The sequence below is a fragment of the Triturus cristatus genome, chromosome 11 (assembly GCF_964204655.1).
Source record: "Triturus cristatus chromosome 11, aTriCri1.1, whole genome shotgun sequence".
Classification (NCBI taxonomy): domain Eukaryota; kingdom Metazoa; phylum Chordata; class Amphibia; order Caudata; family Salamandridae; genus Triturus; species Triturus cristatus.
In genome coordinates this window covers 1,182,677,180-1,182,695,028 of record NC_140594.1, presented here as the reverse complement: position 1 = coordinate 1,182,695,028, position 17,849 = coordinate 1,182,677,180, and the positions used below count along the sequence as shown (strand labels likewise).

General features: G+C 47.7%; 1 protein-coding gene across 2 annotated transcripts in view; it reads left to right on the top strand.

Moving 5' to 3' along the window:
- SLC51A (solute carrier family 51 member A) overlaps positions 1–17,849 on the top strand; it is a 151,949-nt gene that overhangs the window by 102,845 nt on the left and 31,255 nt on the right. For both annotated transcript variants that reach the window (XM_085635982.1, XM_085635981.1), the window contains exon 3: positions 15,575–15,729. In XM_085635982.1, coding sequence (XP_085492108.1) covers positions 15,575–15,729 — 155 coding nt within the window. The remainder of the gene's footprint in view (positions 1–15,574; positions 15,730–17,849) is intronic.

Sequence of the window (17,849 nt, the reverse complement as noted above, 5' to 3'; positions counted from 1 at the left end):
TCTGGGTCCGTTGAAGTTTTTCTAATACATATTCTGGTGCTCCTAGATAGAGGGCATTGTTGAAATCAAGCCTAGATTGAATGAGGCCCTGAATGACAATTTGTTTGGCTACGAGGGGTAGGATAGGGAGGATTTTTTTCAGCATCCGAATCAATCCGAAGCAAGTTGCTGAGGTCTTGATTGCCTGGGTATTAAGAGTCAGGGATTTTTCAAGCCAGACTCCTAAGCTCTTGATGTCCTCCTTTGGAGATGGGGGTGGGCCCAAACTGGGGGGCCATAGCTGTGCAATGGTAGTTGGGGAAGGGGGGCCGAGGAGCAAGATCTCGGTTTTGTCCCCATTCAGTTTTAGAGAGGATGCCGTCATCCAGCTTTTTATCTCTTCCATGCAGGATGCCATGTTGACTTGTGGGAGCCTGCTGTTCTTCTGTGCCAGGGAGACCACGAGCTGGGTATCGTCCGCATATGATATGATCTTGATACCATATTGACGAACGATCCCAGCCAGCGGTCTCATGTAGACATTAAACAGCGTGGGGCTCAGGGAGGAGCCCTGTGGCACCCTGCAGCTCAGAGGTTTGCTGGTAGAGCAGGAGTCGCCATCGAAGACCTGGAAGGTTCTTCCACTCAGGAAGGATCTTAACCATGCAAGAGCATTTCCAGAGACTCCAAGATCGAAAAGTCGATGCAATAGAGTTTTGTGGCATACCGTGTCGAATGCGGCGCTGAGGTCGAGGAGGACCACTGCCACTGATCCCCCTCGATCCAGGATCCTTCTTGATTCTTCTACCACGGCTAGGAGAGCTGTTTCCGTGCCATGTTTTGGGCAGAGTCCTGGTGGTGGTCACAGACTCACGTCTAAGTCTTTGTTTATCAGAAGAGAAGCAATCAGGACAGCTGGGCCACTCTTGATGTAGGTCTCAATGTCTCTGAATTCCCTTGATGTGCATATCATCTTCCTCGGTGTTGGTGTCCGGGCTGGGCACAACAAGCCTTGAATCCTGCCAAGGGTCCGGTACCCCGGGGATTTGTACTGTAAGGCTCCGGTCGTTCCTTGCTTTCCCACACTTGGAGGGAGGACAGATGTGGCCTGCATGAGCACTGCTACCTCTTTCTGGGTGGCTGCTGCCTTGGTAGCCCCCATGGACGGCAGGTCAGTATACCGGATCTTGCTTCTTTGGGCCTGCGGCTGCAGGAGAGTAGCTTCTCTACTCCATGGGAGTTCCTTGGGCAATTTGCGAAGCAGTGGCAGCCCTTCCGGTTTCTTGAGGTCTGCACAGGCAGGACAAATCAGTTTCTCGCCGAAGTTCAGGTGCAGCAGACAGGCCCGGTGGGGTTGGTGAGAAGTCAGTCTTGCTCCTCGGTTTTCAGGTCTACAGTCTTCTTACACTCCTTCTTTTGTATCCAACGAAATCTGAAGGTCTGTTATCCTGGGGACCGCTAAATACGAAGCGAAAGCCCAGTTACGTTCAAGCATTGGCAGATTGCCCCATAAAGCCAGTCTGACCCTGTATACAACGGAGTTCCCACACAAAGGGCCTGGCTAGAGGGTTCAGGTAACTTAAGCTCCTCCCAAAAGATCTTTGTAACCATGTGTTGCTCATTGTTTTCAGGTGCCCATGTGTGCTCTGTCTCCACTCAGTGTCCACATGTGTCCATCTCACCGGGCTGCCCATGTGTTCCTCATTGCACCTCTCAGCCCATATGTTTCCCATCTCTCCTTAAAGGCCATGTTAATCACATCTTTACCCAGTGCCTTCTCTGCTATTTTATTCGTGTCCATGTATGCCTATCTCACCCTGATGCCAATGTGTGTCACGTTTCTACCATGTACCATCTCTGCTAGGCCTTTTGCCAGTGCTGCTATGATTTCCATATCATATCAGCCCCTCGCTCCACAGTGCACTAATCTTTTTGAAATGTCTCAGCAGGCTGCTTCGTCTAACGGGCTGGGGCAGAGTCATTCATGTCAGGCTGTGGCTGGCATATGTCTTAATGAAGCAGCTCAATTCTCTAACAAAATGGTGTCTGTGCGGGGCTGGAGTGGTTGGGACTCACTGTAAGGAAATGCCTCTTTTTGTATTGTCATCCCCAAGTGTTTGACTGATGCTGCTGGTTTTTGACTCTGAGAAGGCACTGAGGCTGCTAACCAGACCTCTGTGCCAATGGCCTCGCCCTAAAACATGTATGTTGAATTGGTCTATACCCAATTGGCATAGCTAACTTACCTCTATGTACCCACTATATGGTACCAAGGGTACCCAGGGCATGGAACTTACAGGGTCACCCCAGAGATTGTAGCACTGGTTGTACTACTCTGGGTGTGACCCAGGTAAAACTAGTCGCCTAGTCCCTCATTGAACAGGAAGAGCAGTTTTTAAAAAAAAAATATTTTTATTAAGTTTGCAAACAAAAAAAGAAAATAAATACCACTCATCCAGTGTAAGGCTTAGCAGGATATTACTCCAAACGTATCCCAACAATTCAGCACAGGTACAGTATAGACACAAAGACATTCCAAATGCATCATACAGTAGTGCCCATCCCCAACCACTGTAGGGATAACTATTCTTGGTCACTGAGTTCAGATTCTGATGTATTGTGTGGGGGCTCACAGATGTTGCCTCTGTACACATTCCATCCACCACACACCTGGGACCATTTTTTGGGGCACCCTCTATGTACATATACAGTTTTTTCAACCACCATTACCTGGTCCATGTCCTAGATCCACTGCGCCAGGGTAGGCGCCTGCCCCGATCCCCATCGCTGGGCTATATTGCGTTTTGCCAGCATGAGCCCTAACGTCACCCAGAGCTGTGTCACTCTCTTGTGGTCCGTCTGTTCCCAGATATTGCGGAGACAGCGCCGAGGTTCCGGGAGCGTCAGGACACTGGTTACCTGGGAGAGCGTATGCAACACCCCCTCCCAATAAAGCGCTATGACAGGGCACTCCCATAAGGTATGAAGGAAGGTTCCCTCGTGGCCACAGTTCCTGAGACATTGCGGAGACTCCGCCCGTTGCAATTTGAATAGGAGTGTACGGGTGTAGTAGGTGCGGTGCAGAATTTTAAGTTGGACAAGCCTTAATTTGGACGATATGCCCACTTCTTTGGGGGATGACAGCGCGGACTGCCACTCCGTCTCATCTAAGTCTCCGAGTTCTGCCTCCCATTTACTCTTAAGGATCAAGAAAGGATCGGGGCGATTATTTATTATTTTCCGGTATGTTAGGGACGTCGCTCTTTGAGTCAGACGTTCCGTGAGGAGCCGGTCTTCCAGGGGCAATGACCCCGGGAGCCGTGTCCCAGGCGGAATCGCCGTCCGGAGTGCGTGGTGGATTTGTAAGTATCGGAAATGTTCGGTATCTGCCAAGTCGTAGTCTGCCTGCAATTGGGTAAAGGTGATCACCTCTCCCCGTTTCTAGAGGTCTCCGACACTGGAGATACCAATAAGATCCCACTGTTGGAATCCCTTGGTAGTGCGTAGTACCCCAAGCTGTTTCGTGTCCCTTAAAGGCGTAGCCCGGGTAATCCTCCCCGCCCAGCCCATTGTCCGCTGTGCCGCAAACCATATCCGGAGGGTGTGCGCTGCGGGCCCCGCCGGGACGTGACCTCTTTTCGGGTTATAGAGGGTTCCCATCACCCCTTCTGCCCCTAGCAGTTGCCTATCCATACGGTACGCAGGGTCGTCACCCGGCACATGGAGCCATTGGTTTATAATCATGAGTTGCGACGCCCAGTAATAGGTTTTAATATCTGGGAGGGCTATACCGCCATCGTACCAACCACTGGTAAGCTTGTGGAGAGCTATCCGCGGCGCCTTGTCCTCCCATAGGAGACGAGTGACCTCCGCGTTGATAGCCGTGAAATAAGAGGGCGCAACCGGGAAAGGGGTATTTTGTAGCACGTATAGGAATCTAGGGAGGGCAAGCATTTTGAAAAGCGAAGCCCTTCCCAGCAGCGTCAAGGAAGAGCAGTTTTATACTGCTAGCCCAACATTGCCATTTAAAGCAAGGGCAAAGCCATGCCACCCCCGGCAATATGAAAAGGTCTCCCCTATGGCAGACCTACCAAGCCCAAAGGCAGGGTACAGTATATGTCTTGGGCACAACATGTATTTTACGTGTCCTGACAGTGAAAATTTGAAACTGTCATTTTTAATGGGGAAAGACTTGGTCACCCAATTGGCTAGCACAGGGTTACACGCTTCCTCTCAGATGTGCCAACTCCTGAACAGTGAACCCAAAGTGGATACTCCAAGGTATCAAACGACTTTTACATTAAGCCCGTCTTGATTCTCTAGCCAAAATTAATTCAACTTGTTTGTGCAACTTTACCAAAGATGCCACTTTGTTGTTTAGTCTCCTGGGTCCTTAACTATTGTTCATGGGGGTTTGTCTCTGAAACAACTTTCTACCATCCTGAGGAGACATGAAAATGACTCCCTGGGCTCTACAGCTCGAGGGAGGCAGCATCATGCAGCTCAAACACATGAAGACCCTGCTCACCCCGCAGTGCACGTTCGTGGAAGGAGTTGGACATTGATTTTATTGATGAGCTTTTAAACGGAGGGGTCTATCCAAGGCAGAGCAGCGGAGGAGTCGCCTGAAATCTTTGCTGGAGGCTGTCACCTGAGGAAGAGAGTGTAAAGCGGGACTGCGAGGACCAGCAGCCCCGTGCCTGAACACAGCTGTGTCCTCTTCCCGTACTCCCGCCCTCCCGCCCTGACGCTATAACACTCCTCACGGCCCCCGCTTCGCGGGTGCCGTTCGTGGAAGGAGTTGGACATTGATTTTATTGATGAGCTTTTAAACGGAGGGGTCTATCCAAGGCAGAGCAGCGGAGGAGTCGCCTGAAATCTTTGCTGGAAGCTGTCACCTGAGGAAGAGAGTGTAAAGCGGGACTGCGAGGACCAGCAGCCCCGTGCCTGAACACAGCTGTGTCCTCTTCCCGTACTCCCGCCCTCCCGCCCTGACGCTATAACACTCCTCACGGCCCCCGCCTCGCGGGACGCGCGCGGGCGCGCGCCGGGCCAAGGGCGGGCCCGTCTGAGCCCGTCCGAGAACGCCAGAGAACGGAACGGGACCCCTCTCTAACACTTGCTGCTTGTAACTCTGGGAGCCTGGTAAGTGCAAGCCTATTACAGCTCCTTTGTAACTCAGAGAGACTTTGTTTTAAAACGTGGTGACCGGATGACAAAAATGGATAAAACGCAGAAAAGGGATGGTCCTATCTTGCAATCGACTGGGGGTGCCCTAATGGGAACATTGGACAATTTCTTGGTGAGAGTGCAGACAGTCCTTGCTAAGGACATTGAACTAACGGAGAAAAGACTTTCATTAGACATTCTCTGCGACAAGAGATCTTCTTTGGGGAGTATGGTCAATTCAAAATCACCTCCCTGTGGTCAGCCCGTAAGGTTGGATTCTTCGAGCCCAGTATCGCCCGTGTTGGAAGAACAAACCAACGAGTCAATGATATGCCCTACGTCTTTCATTGAAATACCGGACGATAATGTTGATAATGCAAATAAGGGTAACGGGGTCTCCATTTCAAAACCTTTGCTAGGTGTAAAAACTCGCTCAACCAGCAACCTAAATGCGGCTTCCGGCAAGCAACAACCAGCCACTACCCTGAAAAAAAACTGTAGGGGTAACCAAAAGAAAGCCGCTGGGAAGACCATTAATACCAAGGCTGGTCAATCCCTAGCCACAGCTCCACCGAAGGCTTTTGCCTCACATCCCAAACCCCAAACAACTGATTTAAGGTCACACCCATCACCATTGTTGGGGATGGCGGATGTGGAAGTAACTGGTACTGTACCTTTTTGGACTAAAATTGAAAGTATTCTTAAGAAATTATGTGATCCCATCTACGAAAGATTAGGCTCTATTGAGAGTAGACTTGTGTGTATGGAACTCTCACTCGCATCGGGGAATTCTCGGGGTGGCAAACAACACCAGAGCTCGTCAAAACAGCATTCTGGTATAACAGGCCAACGGATTGTGTCCAAATCTACAGTCAGTAATTTGACTAACTCCACACTAGATAAACGGCCTATCCCCCATGAGCCTGACCAGACCCCAGCAGTGGACATTAGGATAGCAGATGAACATCTCTCCCCACACCCGTTATCAGCCAGCCCTAGGGATAGTAGAGAAGTAACTGGCAGGCAGTTTCCATCCATTCAGTCCGGAGCACAGGCCTCTTCAGGCCTAATTGATTTACATCTACCCCCTGAAGCTGCCCCCTATGTGGTGATTTTAACTGGGGTTCCCAGCCTGGCGAAGGGGGCAAGGGAATCCTATTGGGATTTGAAGAACAAATGCACTCATTGGCTTAATGCCAAACGACCACTGCCGGCCCAGATGAGTGCTGAGATCTTATATGCAAGGCGTGTAAACTGGGTGGGCAGAAATACAAAATCATCTAAGGGGGATTGTGTGGTTGTTAATTTTAGGGATAGGCGGTGTGTGGAATACATTTGTTCCTGGCCCCAAAACGTTTCCGCTTCTTCCTCTGTGATAAGCACAATGCCACTGTCTTACTTTTATGTATCCAAGCCACAGTTTACAGGTGGGAATACATGCAGGGGCCCCTTGACTAACGGAACCTTCTTTGAGGATATAAGATCGATTAATAGATTCGATGTACTCTCTGGGTTAGCGGACTGTGACTGACTGTTTAGTGGTAGTATACACTCTAACGCTGCCATACCATGTGTATCCTTACTATCATCAGGCACATGTGGTAAAATAAATGTGCTCTTAATGCCAGATGAGGGTACGTGTGATAGTGATCCACCTAATGGTAGTGATGTTAATGCATCCCTTGTACAAGTAAACATGATTGGGACTAGTGTACAAGGCATGCATGTTGAACGTCAGAAGGAAATCTTAGGCATTAATTCCAGGCCTTGTCTTGGTCAAGATATAGTCCCTTCTCCTATACTAATCACAGGGAGTATGGAAGAGGGATCCAATTCTGCAAGCCACGTATTGTTTTTATCTTGGAACGTGGCGGGTATTAACTCTAAGCTAGCATCTCCCCTCTGGGTGGATTTTATCAGTAAGCATGACATCTGTCTTTTTCAAGAGACATGGTCAGTGGATCCGGTGTTCATGCTGGGATATTTGAACTATTTTGCTCCGGCAGTGAAAATGCCCAGGGGACGGGCATCAGGAGGCCTGATTATCTGGGTTAAAAAGAATTTGGAATGTAAATTTCAAATTATCCAAACACAGAACCCCGATATATTGGGAATTAGGCTGACCAGTCCGCAAAACCTCAAAATTGACATTTTCAATGTATATGCAAGGGGCTTACCAGGTGGGAAAAAATCTGAGGTGATAACTGCATTAAACACCATTGTAGAATCTAGCCCCTTTGATGTGCTCCCACTTATCGCTGGAGACTTTAACACGACCTTCGAGCCACTTGGGTCTCAAGACATGCTCCTGACAGAGGAAGAGGATGCAAAATGGGGTGTCCCACAGCTTGAGGCGAAGACTGTTAGCAAATGGACTGAGGCGGCCCTGTACCTGAAAGGGTTCTGCCTGGGTAACCAGCTGAGGGCAGCCAATGGCAGAACCAAATCAGATAGGATGTGTAATAAAACGTATAGCAATGGCACAAGGGCAAGCAATATAGATTATCTCTTAGTCCATTTGAGGATGTGGCATATGTTAGTGGATATGGTGGTTGAGCCACGGATTGAAAGTGATCACAATCCCCTAATAGCTGCGTTTGATTTGAGAATGGGAGCTAGCAAAGATCAAATACCCGATAAGAATGGTCCAGCGGTAGTCCTATCAAATAACGAACGCCACCTTAAATGGCGCCACGTAGAAGAACACCTAGACCTGTTGGATAGTATAGAGTCCCACGTTGAAGAGGCACTGTCGTCAATTACGGCAGTAGGTAATTTAGGACAACTCCCAGTAACATTTGAGGAAATCCATGGGAAGTTAGTTGGAAAACTAAAATCTTGTTTTTGCAAACCCCCCGTAGTGCTGAAAGCCCAAAGAAGTAAGCAGGAGGGGTGGTATAACGCCTCCTGCAAACATGCTCGCACCGAGCTGGGACTTGCTTTAACATCAAAAGATCCGAGCAAGATTAAATTTGCTCGTAATATTCATAAAAAAGCCCTATGGAAAGCAAAAAAGGAGTGGAATGAAAGTGAGTGGCAAGACTTAAAAGCAGCATGTGCTCATAAAGACCAGAAAAAATTCTGGAACATTTTTAAATGGAAAAAGGGCGAAATAGTTGACAGCCCTCAAAATCATGTACCACAGAGCTCTTGGGTAGATTTTTTTAAGTCTCAATATTCGATAGGCCCTGTGGAAGCTAGCGAGTCTTCTCAGGTAAGGCCTTTTTATGATACTCCAGTGTTTAGTGTCGGGGATGTTGACATTGCGCTCGACAAGGTGACTCCGGGTCGTGCACCCGGCATGGACTGTATCCCGGCCGACGTTTTTTTGTACAAAAGAGAGAGGTGGTCATTATATATTATGCACCTAGCAAATGCTATTGCACAGGGAATGCCGATCCCGTACTCTTGGAAAGGTGCGGAAATCGTCCCAATATATAAAAAAGGGGATAAATCGTTGGCTTGCAACTATAGACCCATTAGCCTGATAGATGCTTTACAAAAGATTTTGGGCAGGCTGGTCTTGGGCAAAATCCAGACCTGGATGGAATCAGGTAACGTGCTAAGTCCATTGCAGGCGGGGTTTCGCCCTAAAACCAGCACTATAGACCAGGTATTTAGGTTTATTGTCCTCTATTGGAGGACAGTGGTCCTGGAAAAAGGGGTTTTGTATGCCGTGTTCGTCGACCTGCGGGCGGCCTTCGACTTGGTCCCACGTGGCAAGCTGTGGCAAGTGCTGGAGGGTTTGGGGATGGCTCCGGAGTTGTTGGCATTAGTCGTCCGCCTGCACGAGGGCAATTTTGCTCGGGTCCGGTGGGGAAGGCAGGGCGAGGTTACGGAGTCTTTCCCCGTGGAGCGAGGAGTGCGGCAAGGCTGTGTTTTGGCACCGACCTTGTTCTCACTCTTCGTGAACGGGGTGGCCGAGTTCCTCTCCCGGGTCCCCTCAGATGCACCAGCAATGGCCGGTACCCGCATTCCTGTCCTTATGTTCGCGGACGACACTCTGCTGATTTCGAAAACCCCGAGTGGCCTACAGCTGACCCTCCGGCGCTTTGAAGAATTCTGCTTGCTACGTGGCTTGGAGATTAAGGTCTCCAAGACCAAGTTTATGGTTTTAAATGGCCCGAACCCGTGTAGATCGTACAAACCCTTTAGTGGCGTAATTGTAATGAATGGCTCCCCCCTGGAACAGGTGGACGCCTTTACCTATTTGGGAGTAACATTACAGAAGAATATGTACTGGAAAAGCCAAATAGACTCCTCTATTCTGAAGTTTAAACAGCAGACAGGTTTCCTTCTAAAAAGGTTCAAAACCTCGCAGACCCAGCCAATAGCCCCACTCCTCGAGGTCTATACGATGAAGGTACGCAGCTCATCCTTATATGGTTCTGAGCTATGGGGATATGGAAGTAACCCAAAGCGATTGATCGCCATGGAGAGTGAGTTCATAAGGAAAGTTGTTGGCGTACCGCAAAGTACTCCTTTGTCACCACTTTTTTGGGACTTAGGTCTGAAAACCATACAAGACACTGCCAATCTGCGACCATTGCTTTATTGGCGCAGGATCTGGTCAACTGAGGAGCTAAAACATTATGCGTTGGGACTAAAAGAAATAATGGAGAAAGATCACTTCCATAGAATAGACTGGTTGAGGTCCATTAAGGTGTTACTATACAAACTGGGTTGGAGCAACCTTTGGGACGATCCCCTAAATGCTGTTTTCCCCTCAAAGGAAATTGTCAAAACCAGATACTGGGAATTTATCGCCATAGAATCTGCTGCAAAGGGGTGTACTTCCCGGCTAACAGCTAGATACCTAGAGATCAAGGTTTATCCCAGTCAGGAACGTTATTGGGACTTGATAGAGGCACCAACTGATCGCAAACTTTATTTTCAGTTCAGGTTAGGCACTCTCCCTATTACTTCATTTACATCAAAATGGACAAGAGGGTCCTCGGACAAATGTCCAATATGTAGGGACAAGATCGAATCTATGAGCCACTTTGTTCTCTTTTGTCCCCTTTATGAGCTCCCACGGAAAAAATGGGTTTTACCTGTCTGTCGCCTCTTAGGCACCCGAAGATATGTCGAGGCATTAAGAATCTTGTGTTCTGACCCAAGCCCACTAATTGCAATTGCAATGGCAAAGTACATAAAGTGGGCCTGGATAATACGCTCTAGGCAGACAAATATCAATAGTGCCAATTTAGTAGCGCTGATTTGAAGTCATGTATAATGTATCTTTTATCTTTTAATTTCGGATTTATCTGTTTAATTTAAATTAAACTAGGAAGTTTTTTTTTTTACTAATTGCTTCACTAGATATTATTGTTGTTTACCTAAATTGTTGTTTAGTACAGGTGTAAGTCAGAAAATCATGTGTTTATGGAAATATGTTATGTCTTAACTTATGTTTTGGCTTGTGTATGAAGTTTGGCAAATGTATGATACTTTCATGACTTAATTGTCGAATAAAGTTTATTAAATCGACTCCCTGGGAAGGTTACAATAGAAGCCTGCACTGGAAAAAGGTGTTACCTCCAAGCTGCAGGAAGCCACACAGGAGTAGCCCAAAAGACAAGCTTCAAATTAGATATTGCCTTTGAATGGCAAATTAGAAACTCTTGGGAAAGGGGTTTCTCTGTTGTCTAGGTAGATAGGTTGGCACTAGGGACAGGGAAGGGGAAACCTGTTGCCAAACCGTTTTTTCAGGGGTGTGTGACCTGCCTCCTCCCCCCCGTTATAGCCACCCTCTGGGTTGGGCTAGGGAGCTCTGAAGGGGTTCTGCCATGCCATATTGGAAGTGGGCAGAATGGTGCATCTTGGAATAGCCAGGTGCCACACTTTGCAGGAAGTGGCCATCAGGAGGGTGATAACCTGGTAGCTCATTGGGTACCTACTGCATCCTACCCTGAGGCCATTTCCTGAGCATAAAAGGGCAACCTTGACACCCCGAACTCAGATCTCGACTGGAAAAAGAACCAAGAAGGACTGCCCTGCTGCACTGAGGAACTGGCAAAGAGAGGCTGCACCGGCACGGACTGCACCTGCTGAACCTGGTGGCTAGCAAAAGAGAAGGGACTCTGCTTACTGTGTCCTGCTTATGGAGAAGTTGTCTCCAGAGCCCAGCCGAAAGCAAAGACTGCGAGGGTCGCTTGGCTGATCTTTTGGCAGCACAGCGTCACAACAGATGAAGCAGCCTACTAGGATGACTTGGTAACCCAAATCTTAAAGTCACTGTTTTCTTGTCGCCATGCAGCACCAGAGTCCTAGATTTAATGCTCAAAGTTGCACCCGAGTCTACTAGACCCGGGAGAGTCAATGAAATGCAGCAAGATCACCCAGAAGGTGAATTGTTGTATGAGGAAGGATTCCCCTGTGACCGTGATACCAGGCGACTGGACTTCATCCAGGACCGAGAGGACTCCAAAGGACGTCAACCCTGTGGCCAGGACAGCCTCACCAAGTTCATGGACAGAGGAGTCGCTGCAGAGAGACCCTTGTCAACCGCATCGCATTCACAGCATCCGCGGGCATCTTCAGTATTCTGTATCCCTTGCATCAGGACCACCTCAATTGGAACCTACAGCGAAGGGTTAAAAGTGCCTGGAACTCACTGAAGACTATTCCTACCTTTGCGGTAACTGTTTTTGTGGAACTTGCTGGGCCACCTGACTGACTCCCTGCTGAAGTTGGTCGCCTAAAGTGACTCAAAGCAATCGCATTGATACTTGCCACGTTTTTCTTTAAAAAGATTATGACTCAAATTTGTGGAATTTCCAATGATTGTTCATGGTTCAGTAAAATGTGCACAATCACTATACCTTTTAAATTCTGTATCTCTGGAACCCTCTGATGGATTTTTTTTATTTCGGTGTCTAAAAATACACAAAAAGATCTATTTTTATAAATTGGTGTCGGATTTCTTGAGTGTCTTGTGTTCTTCAATTGTTTTGGTGCTGTTCAAATTATTCACACGTGTTCCTTTTGTGTAAACCTTGGGGTTAAGAGCCACAGCTACCCTGGGTTGAACAAAGGGTTTGACAAACAAAAGCTATTGGCCCTGAAGTGGTTGGTAAATGTATTACACGGTGAGGTCGAACAACCTCACTATACAATACACCCCATTTCCTCACACTCACACAGTCACGGTACGCAGAACCTAACGTGAATGACATCTAATGCTCTGTTCACAGGCTGGGGCCATATCATGTAAAGAGCGCCCTGTCCTGTGCCACGGCACACCTTTACCTGGGTGCGCATTCCCTCCATGCACGCTATCACAGTTAATGCTCTGTGCCCAGAGCAGCCACAAACTCATGCCTGTCCTTTGTCCACCATTTAAGATAGTTTACCACACTGGCACGAATAGATATCCGGGCTAAAAATATATGTTTCTTGAGTAAGAAAACGAAATAGAGCTATATGAAATGAATAGATCCTGTTAAAACACTATTCACTGGCAATAATGAGGGGGCAATTTCCAAACGCATTTCTGAGCCCTATGCCTGCTCCAAGGCATAAAGCTGCAACTGGAGTCACTGAACTGCATCTCGTGGGGGTTTACACACTGGCGTAGGCTTCATTTATGTGTTTGACGAACTCCGCCCCCACGATTTGCCTTTGTGAATTGGGCCAAATGGCCTGTATGGAAGGACCTAATGCCATATTATTAACACTGATATTAGCCTGTAGAACTAGATTGTGAGTAGGGTTGCTGTGGAAAAGTGTAATCCATTGTACAAAAGGAAAACCAGGAGAGTGTATCCAATCCAATCGAGTTATTTTCAGCGGTAGCCGTGGCACCACTCACATTATCCCCAAAGCCCTAGAGATGTCAAATAAAATGGTAATTCATTATCATTTTTTTTCACTTGCCGTCTCGAACAGAGCGTCGGGACGGGGGCGGGCCGGGTACGCGGCCACTGCTGAGTGAGAGCAGCAGGGAGGAGGGCGGGCTGCCTTTTGCACTAGTTTAAAGTGCGCATGTCTTTTTGGCCGGCCTTCTTGCGACGGCTAAGAAAACATGCACACCTTAAACCTCTCAACGCAGCCGTCTTAAGGCTGCTGGGTTGAGAGTAAGTGCCGGCCTCCAGTGTGCTGGGGAGCGCCCAGAGAGGTTGCTCCCACCAATCAGGGCACATGTGAGCAGCGACAGGATTGGGCGAGGGAGCTTCTTGTGGCTGGGCTGCTGTAAAAGGAAGAAGACGTCTGCACCGGAGGACGAGATGTTCATCTTTAGGTATGTTTTTTTTAATACATATTATTTTCGCCCCCGTAGATGCCAGCCAGGTCCGAGCGGCATCTCTGGGCGCTCCCCAGCACACTGGAGGCCTGCACTTACTCTCAACCCAGCAGCCTTAAGACAGCTGGGTTGAGGGGTTTAAAGCGTGCATGTTTTCTTAGGGCCCCTTCCTGCACAAAACAATATTGGTTCCAGGGTACCTGTGTTCTCGCTTGGCGGCCACCGGTGCAGCAGCACAGAGAGAGCAGAAATGTGCCATATGTGAATAAATATGGCGCATTACTGCCCACTCCATTTGACGCAGCGGAGCAAGTTGTCTTGCTGCGTTGCACCACTGTGCCAAGTCTTGATAAATCTGGCCATAGGTGCCTAGATGTTACTTTTCTTTGCCTTGGAATGGAGGAGAATCGAAGAGAGGGTTGTGCAGGGTGGTGGGAGGACAACATATGCTATCTTTCAATTTGTGCAGGAAGTGGAGGGTAAAAGCAGAGCATGGTCGGGGTAGACAGCAGGAGGCCAGTGAATACTTATTTTTATATTTAGCCATGGGGGGGAGGGGGGGGGGAGAAATTGGACTGGCGGTGATGTGTGTGGATGGACGGTTGCTCGTGGAGAGGCAGAGGGTGATGTGGGAGGGTGGCAGAAGGCCAGATCTCTATAAAATGTGGGTAGTTGAGGGTAGGAATGGGTTGTGAGTAGTGGGCTGAATCGCTGGATAACACATTTAATATGGACCAAAGGTGGACAGAGATGAGGCCATGTTATGTAGGGCCCTCCTTGACTCCTCTGCCCGTGCACAGCTGATATCAGCAGGGGGAGATGAAAAGATGGATGGAGCAGACATAGAATACATAGAGATGACTGTGAATAAATGGGATGCTTTCCCCTTTGGGATTCTGAGTGACATCACAGACAGCTCAAGCTTCTTTTTCCTTGGGATTCTGAGTGACATCACAGACAGCTCAAGCTTCTTTCTCCTTGTCTATGTTATGCTGCTCTAGGAAAAACATCCCCACCATGCACATTTTCCCATCAACAATTCTGTAAATTCTTTCCACGCCTCCCTAGACCCATGATAATGCATCTTTGAAAAGGGATGCAACCTGTTTGGAATGCAGCCTAAGCCCCCTCTTGAAATTACTGCTATTTTGAGAACCATGTCTGTGATGAAAAAGTGAATTTGGATAATTAATGAAACAAAACAATTAATTAACAAAGAAGAAATCATTCTTTCCACCTTGTTTGAATTACAATTAAGTAAACTTTTTGTGTCTTGCTGTCAACAAAAAAACTTCTGCCGGGGCAACTATTTTAGACGTTTAAACCAGTTGAGCAAGATTGTCATCGCTTTATTTTACTGAAAACAACAATTAACAGTTGAAAGGTTCCCTCTTAACGTTTGCAAAGTGTCTTGTGCTGCTTAACCCTCTATGTGCTGTGTTTTTGAGCCAAACTGGGGTGACATAGTGAGCAAAATAACAACGGATCAAACCCAGATCTGGGACTGGGGGTGTGTGTGTGAAAAGTTTCAACACTCCGTCCATCATTTTATTTTGTGATGTTGCTATGTGCACCCTATGTTGGCAGGGTATGCCCAGACATGGGTCCCTTGCTCACTGTGCCACTGGATTCAAGCTAGCCTGGAGGATGAGAGGTGATACCCCGGAACCTGTCCCAGGATGCTTGTTTCCAGTCCAGGGAGGATCTGGCTGGGCAGTTCGGGCTGGACTGTTCCCATTTGGCGCAGGGTCAAGACTGATTCGCGTATGGCTGGTGCCAAACTGGGGTGACGTCACTGACGTGTCGAGCAAAATACGGATTGATTAAACCCAGATCTGTGACTGGGGGGTGAGTGTTTGAAAAGTTTCAATCCTCCGTCCATCATTTTATTTTGTGATGTGATTTCGAGCTAGACATTACATTTTTCTTTTGTTAAGATCTGCAAATCTATCAAGCGTGGCAAATTCATATTTACATACAAAATGTATAATTGCGCAAAGCAACACGGCATGGTGATTTTTCAGTGGCCCTACCCTTAGTGGTATATTGTGTTGTCACTCAGCTCACATTAAGCCCCCTGCCACCCACTGAAGTGTGATTAGTGGGTCCTAGAGAATGGCCATTGAAGACAACAGCGCCCCCTGCTGTTTTTAAACCTGTCTTTGCTATTTCCAACTGCAGAGCTGGACACACTTCAGCTGACCATCCTGGGTCTCTTGACGGGCCTCACACTGATCTCTCTCATCATCTTCATCGAAGAAGCTCTTTACTTGACGCAGAAGGTCAGCGCCCCCCTGAAAAGTAACATCCTCATCTGGAGCAGCGCGGCACCCACGGTAAGTTCCTTTTAATCAGAAAATGTGTCATTTTGTGGAATGTCTCCAGTTTATAAACCCGCCTTTTGTGGAATTCATCTTCTTCCTGTATCACTGGTGCACTGGTCTACACTGTGCAGTTATGGCTGTGGAGCACACACATCAAAGTCTGTATTCCTGATTGAGTCCAGTTGGGAGGAAGCCCCTCCATGAACCCCATGGCAGGAAATGTAGCATCCTTTAATAAACGGTACCCTGCCAACATCCTGCCTCATTTCAGTGCACCCCACTCATGCGCCCTGCCTTTACGGAATCACCTTAGAAGGAACTCCATGCTCATTCGATACTGTATGAAAAGCAGTATCTTAAATTTCGCAAGAATCTAAAGACATGGCTTTTTAATCGGTAATTCCTGTTTAATCTTCTATGGCCCTGCCTCTGTCCTGCAGTGTCCCAGGCGCCGGGAAACCTCCCGGTAGCTGTGCGCCCATACAAATCCAATTTAATAATAATTAATAATAATAATTCAAGTTGAATAATGCGGGTTTTTGGGAACATTTCACATCTGCAGGTCACCAGTGGAGCTCTTGTGACAAGGAGGATGTAATGTAGGGGGAAATGTCAGATATCATCTACCTCCAGAGTATCACCGGCCAACTGTGTTCCAACCATAAATCCATCGCCCTTGCTACTGGCGGACTTTCTATGTTTTCTATGATATAATTTCATGTCTGTAGTGGTCACATAGTAATTCTTTCGTGTCTATGGGAACAACCATTTATATCCTCAGGGTTCCCATCTGTTATTTTTCACTTCATTTTTTTAGTTCGTTTGGTAGGACTACAACAGTGCACTGACGTATACTATGAAATGCTATTCACAAACCTATGTCTGGAGGACTCCACCTCTGCCTCTCCTGACTTTTATGTGCAGAGACCTCCGCCCGACTGGCGATCCTCGCACACACATGCCAACGGTTTGGTAGCAAATGATGGACGGACATAGGAGTGGCTAGAAAATGGGAATACTTACTACTAAATGAGGGGGGGTAGAGATGTGTAAGAGGTGTGGCGCCGTGGCCAGGGCGACTGACTCTGGAATCTGGGGATCACGGTTCGATCCCCGGCACAGGTGGCAGATTAGCCCAGCACCATGTGACTCTGGGCAACAGCTTGCTTAATCTTCCCGACGGCCCCCAGCGCCTAGAGACCCTTACGGGTGATTGTTTGCGCTTTACAAATGTGGATTATTATTATGTGTAGTTGTAGCAAGCAGTTAAAGGGGGTTTGAGGAGAGAGATGCAGCCACCCAAAAAAGAGTAAGCCCATTGCTATTCCCAAGCTGCATTTCTATAGTTATTTGTTTCAATTATTCTTCGAAAAACCATTTTAAGTTCATACTTTTAAAATCCTTAAATATTTAATTCAATTATTAAGTTGTTAGTGCTGCAACATTGTTTTCCATTTTGTTCTCCGTTTGAAATAGGTGTATAAAATTAATTTACATATATTTTAAAAAAGTTGAGAAACCTTTTTACTTTTCCCTATACTTTACAATCGGTGGTGGAGACCTCCGTGGTGCAAGGGTGCCTGCGTTGGCACTAGGCAGCCCATTGTGCGCCAGCGCATGGGAAAGGACAGGAGTGCACCGTATTGCATTAAGTATGTTGCTTTCCCTGTCATGCAGCGCAGCGCAGCGCAGCAAGGTGACGTGCTGCGCTGCGTGACTTCTTCATAAATAGAACTCTAAGTTTGTTAGCTAGGTACAGTGATACGGGGCACGCAGAGGGAGACATTGCAGACTCTTGAGACTTGATTTAGGTCTGACATACTTTTGTAGTCCTTTGATGATACAAGCAGAAGCAAGAAGAAAACGCTTAAGGGAAATTAGGTAAGTATCAGTGACGCCACCAAGCAGAGCTCCGCCACCTCCCAGGAAGGACAGGAACAGAGCTTGGACGGCAACGCTGAGGTACGTTGTGGACATCCAGGCTTGGATGGTGGCAAAGTGGTCAATGTCACAGCCAAATGAGATCTTCAGGTAGAGCCTGTGCCATCTGTGTCCTCTTGGGTATGAATGTTCTTGCCACCCAAAAGTTCTCCCAGAGGTTTCCTCCATGGGCCGAACACAACTGGTAGGGA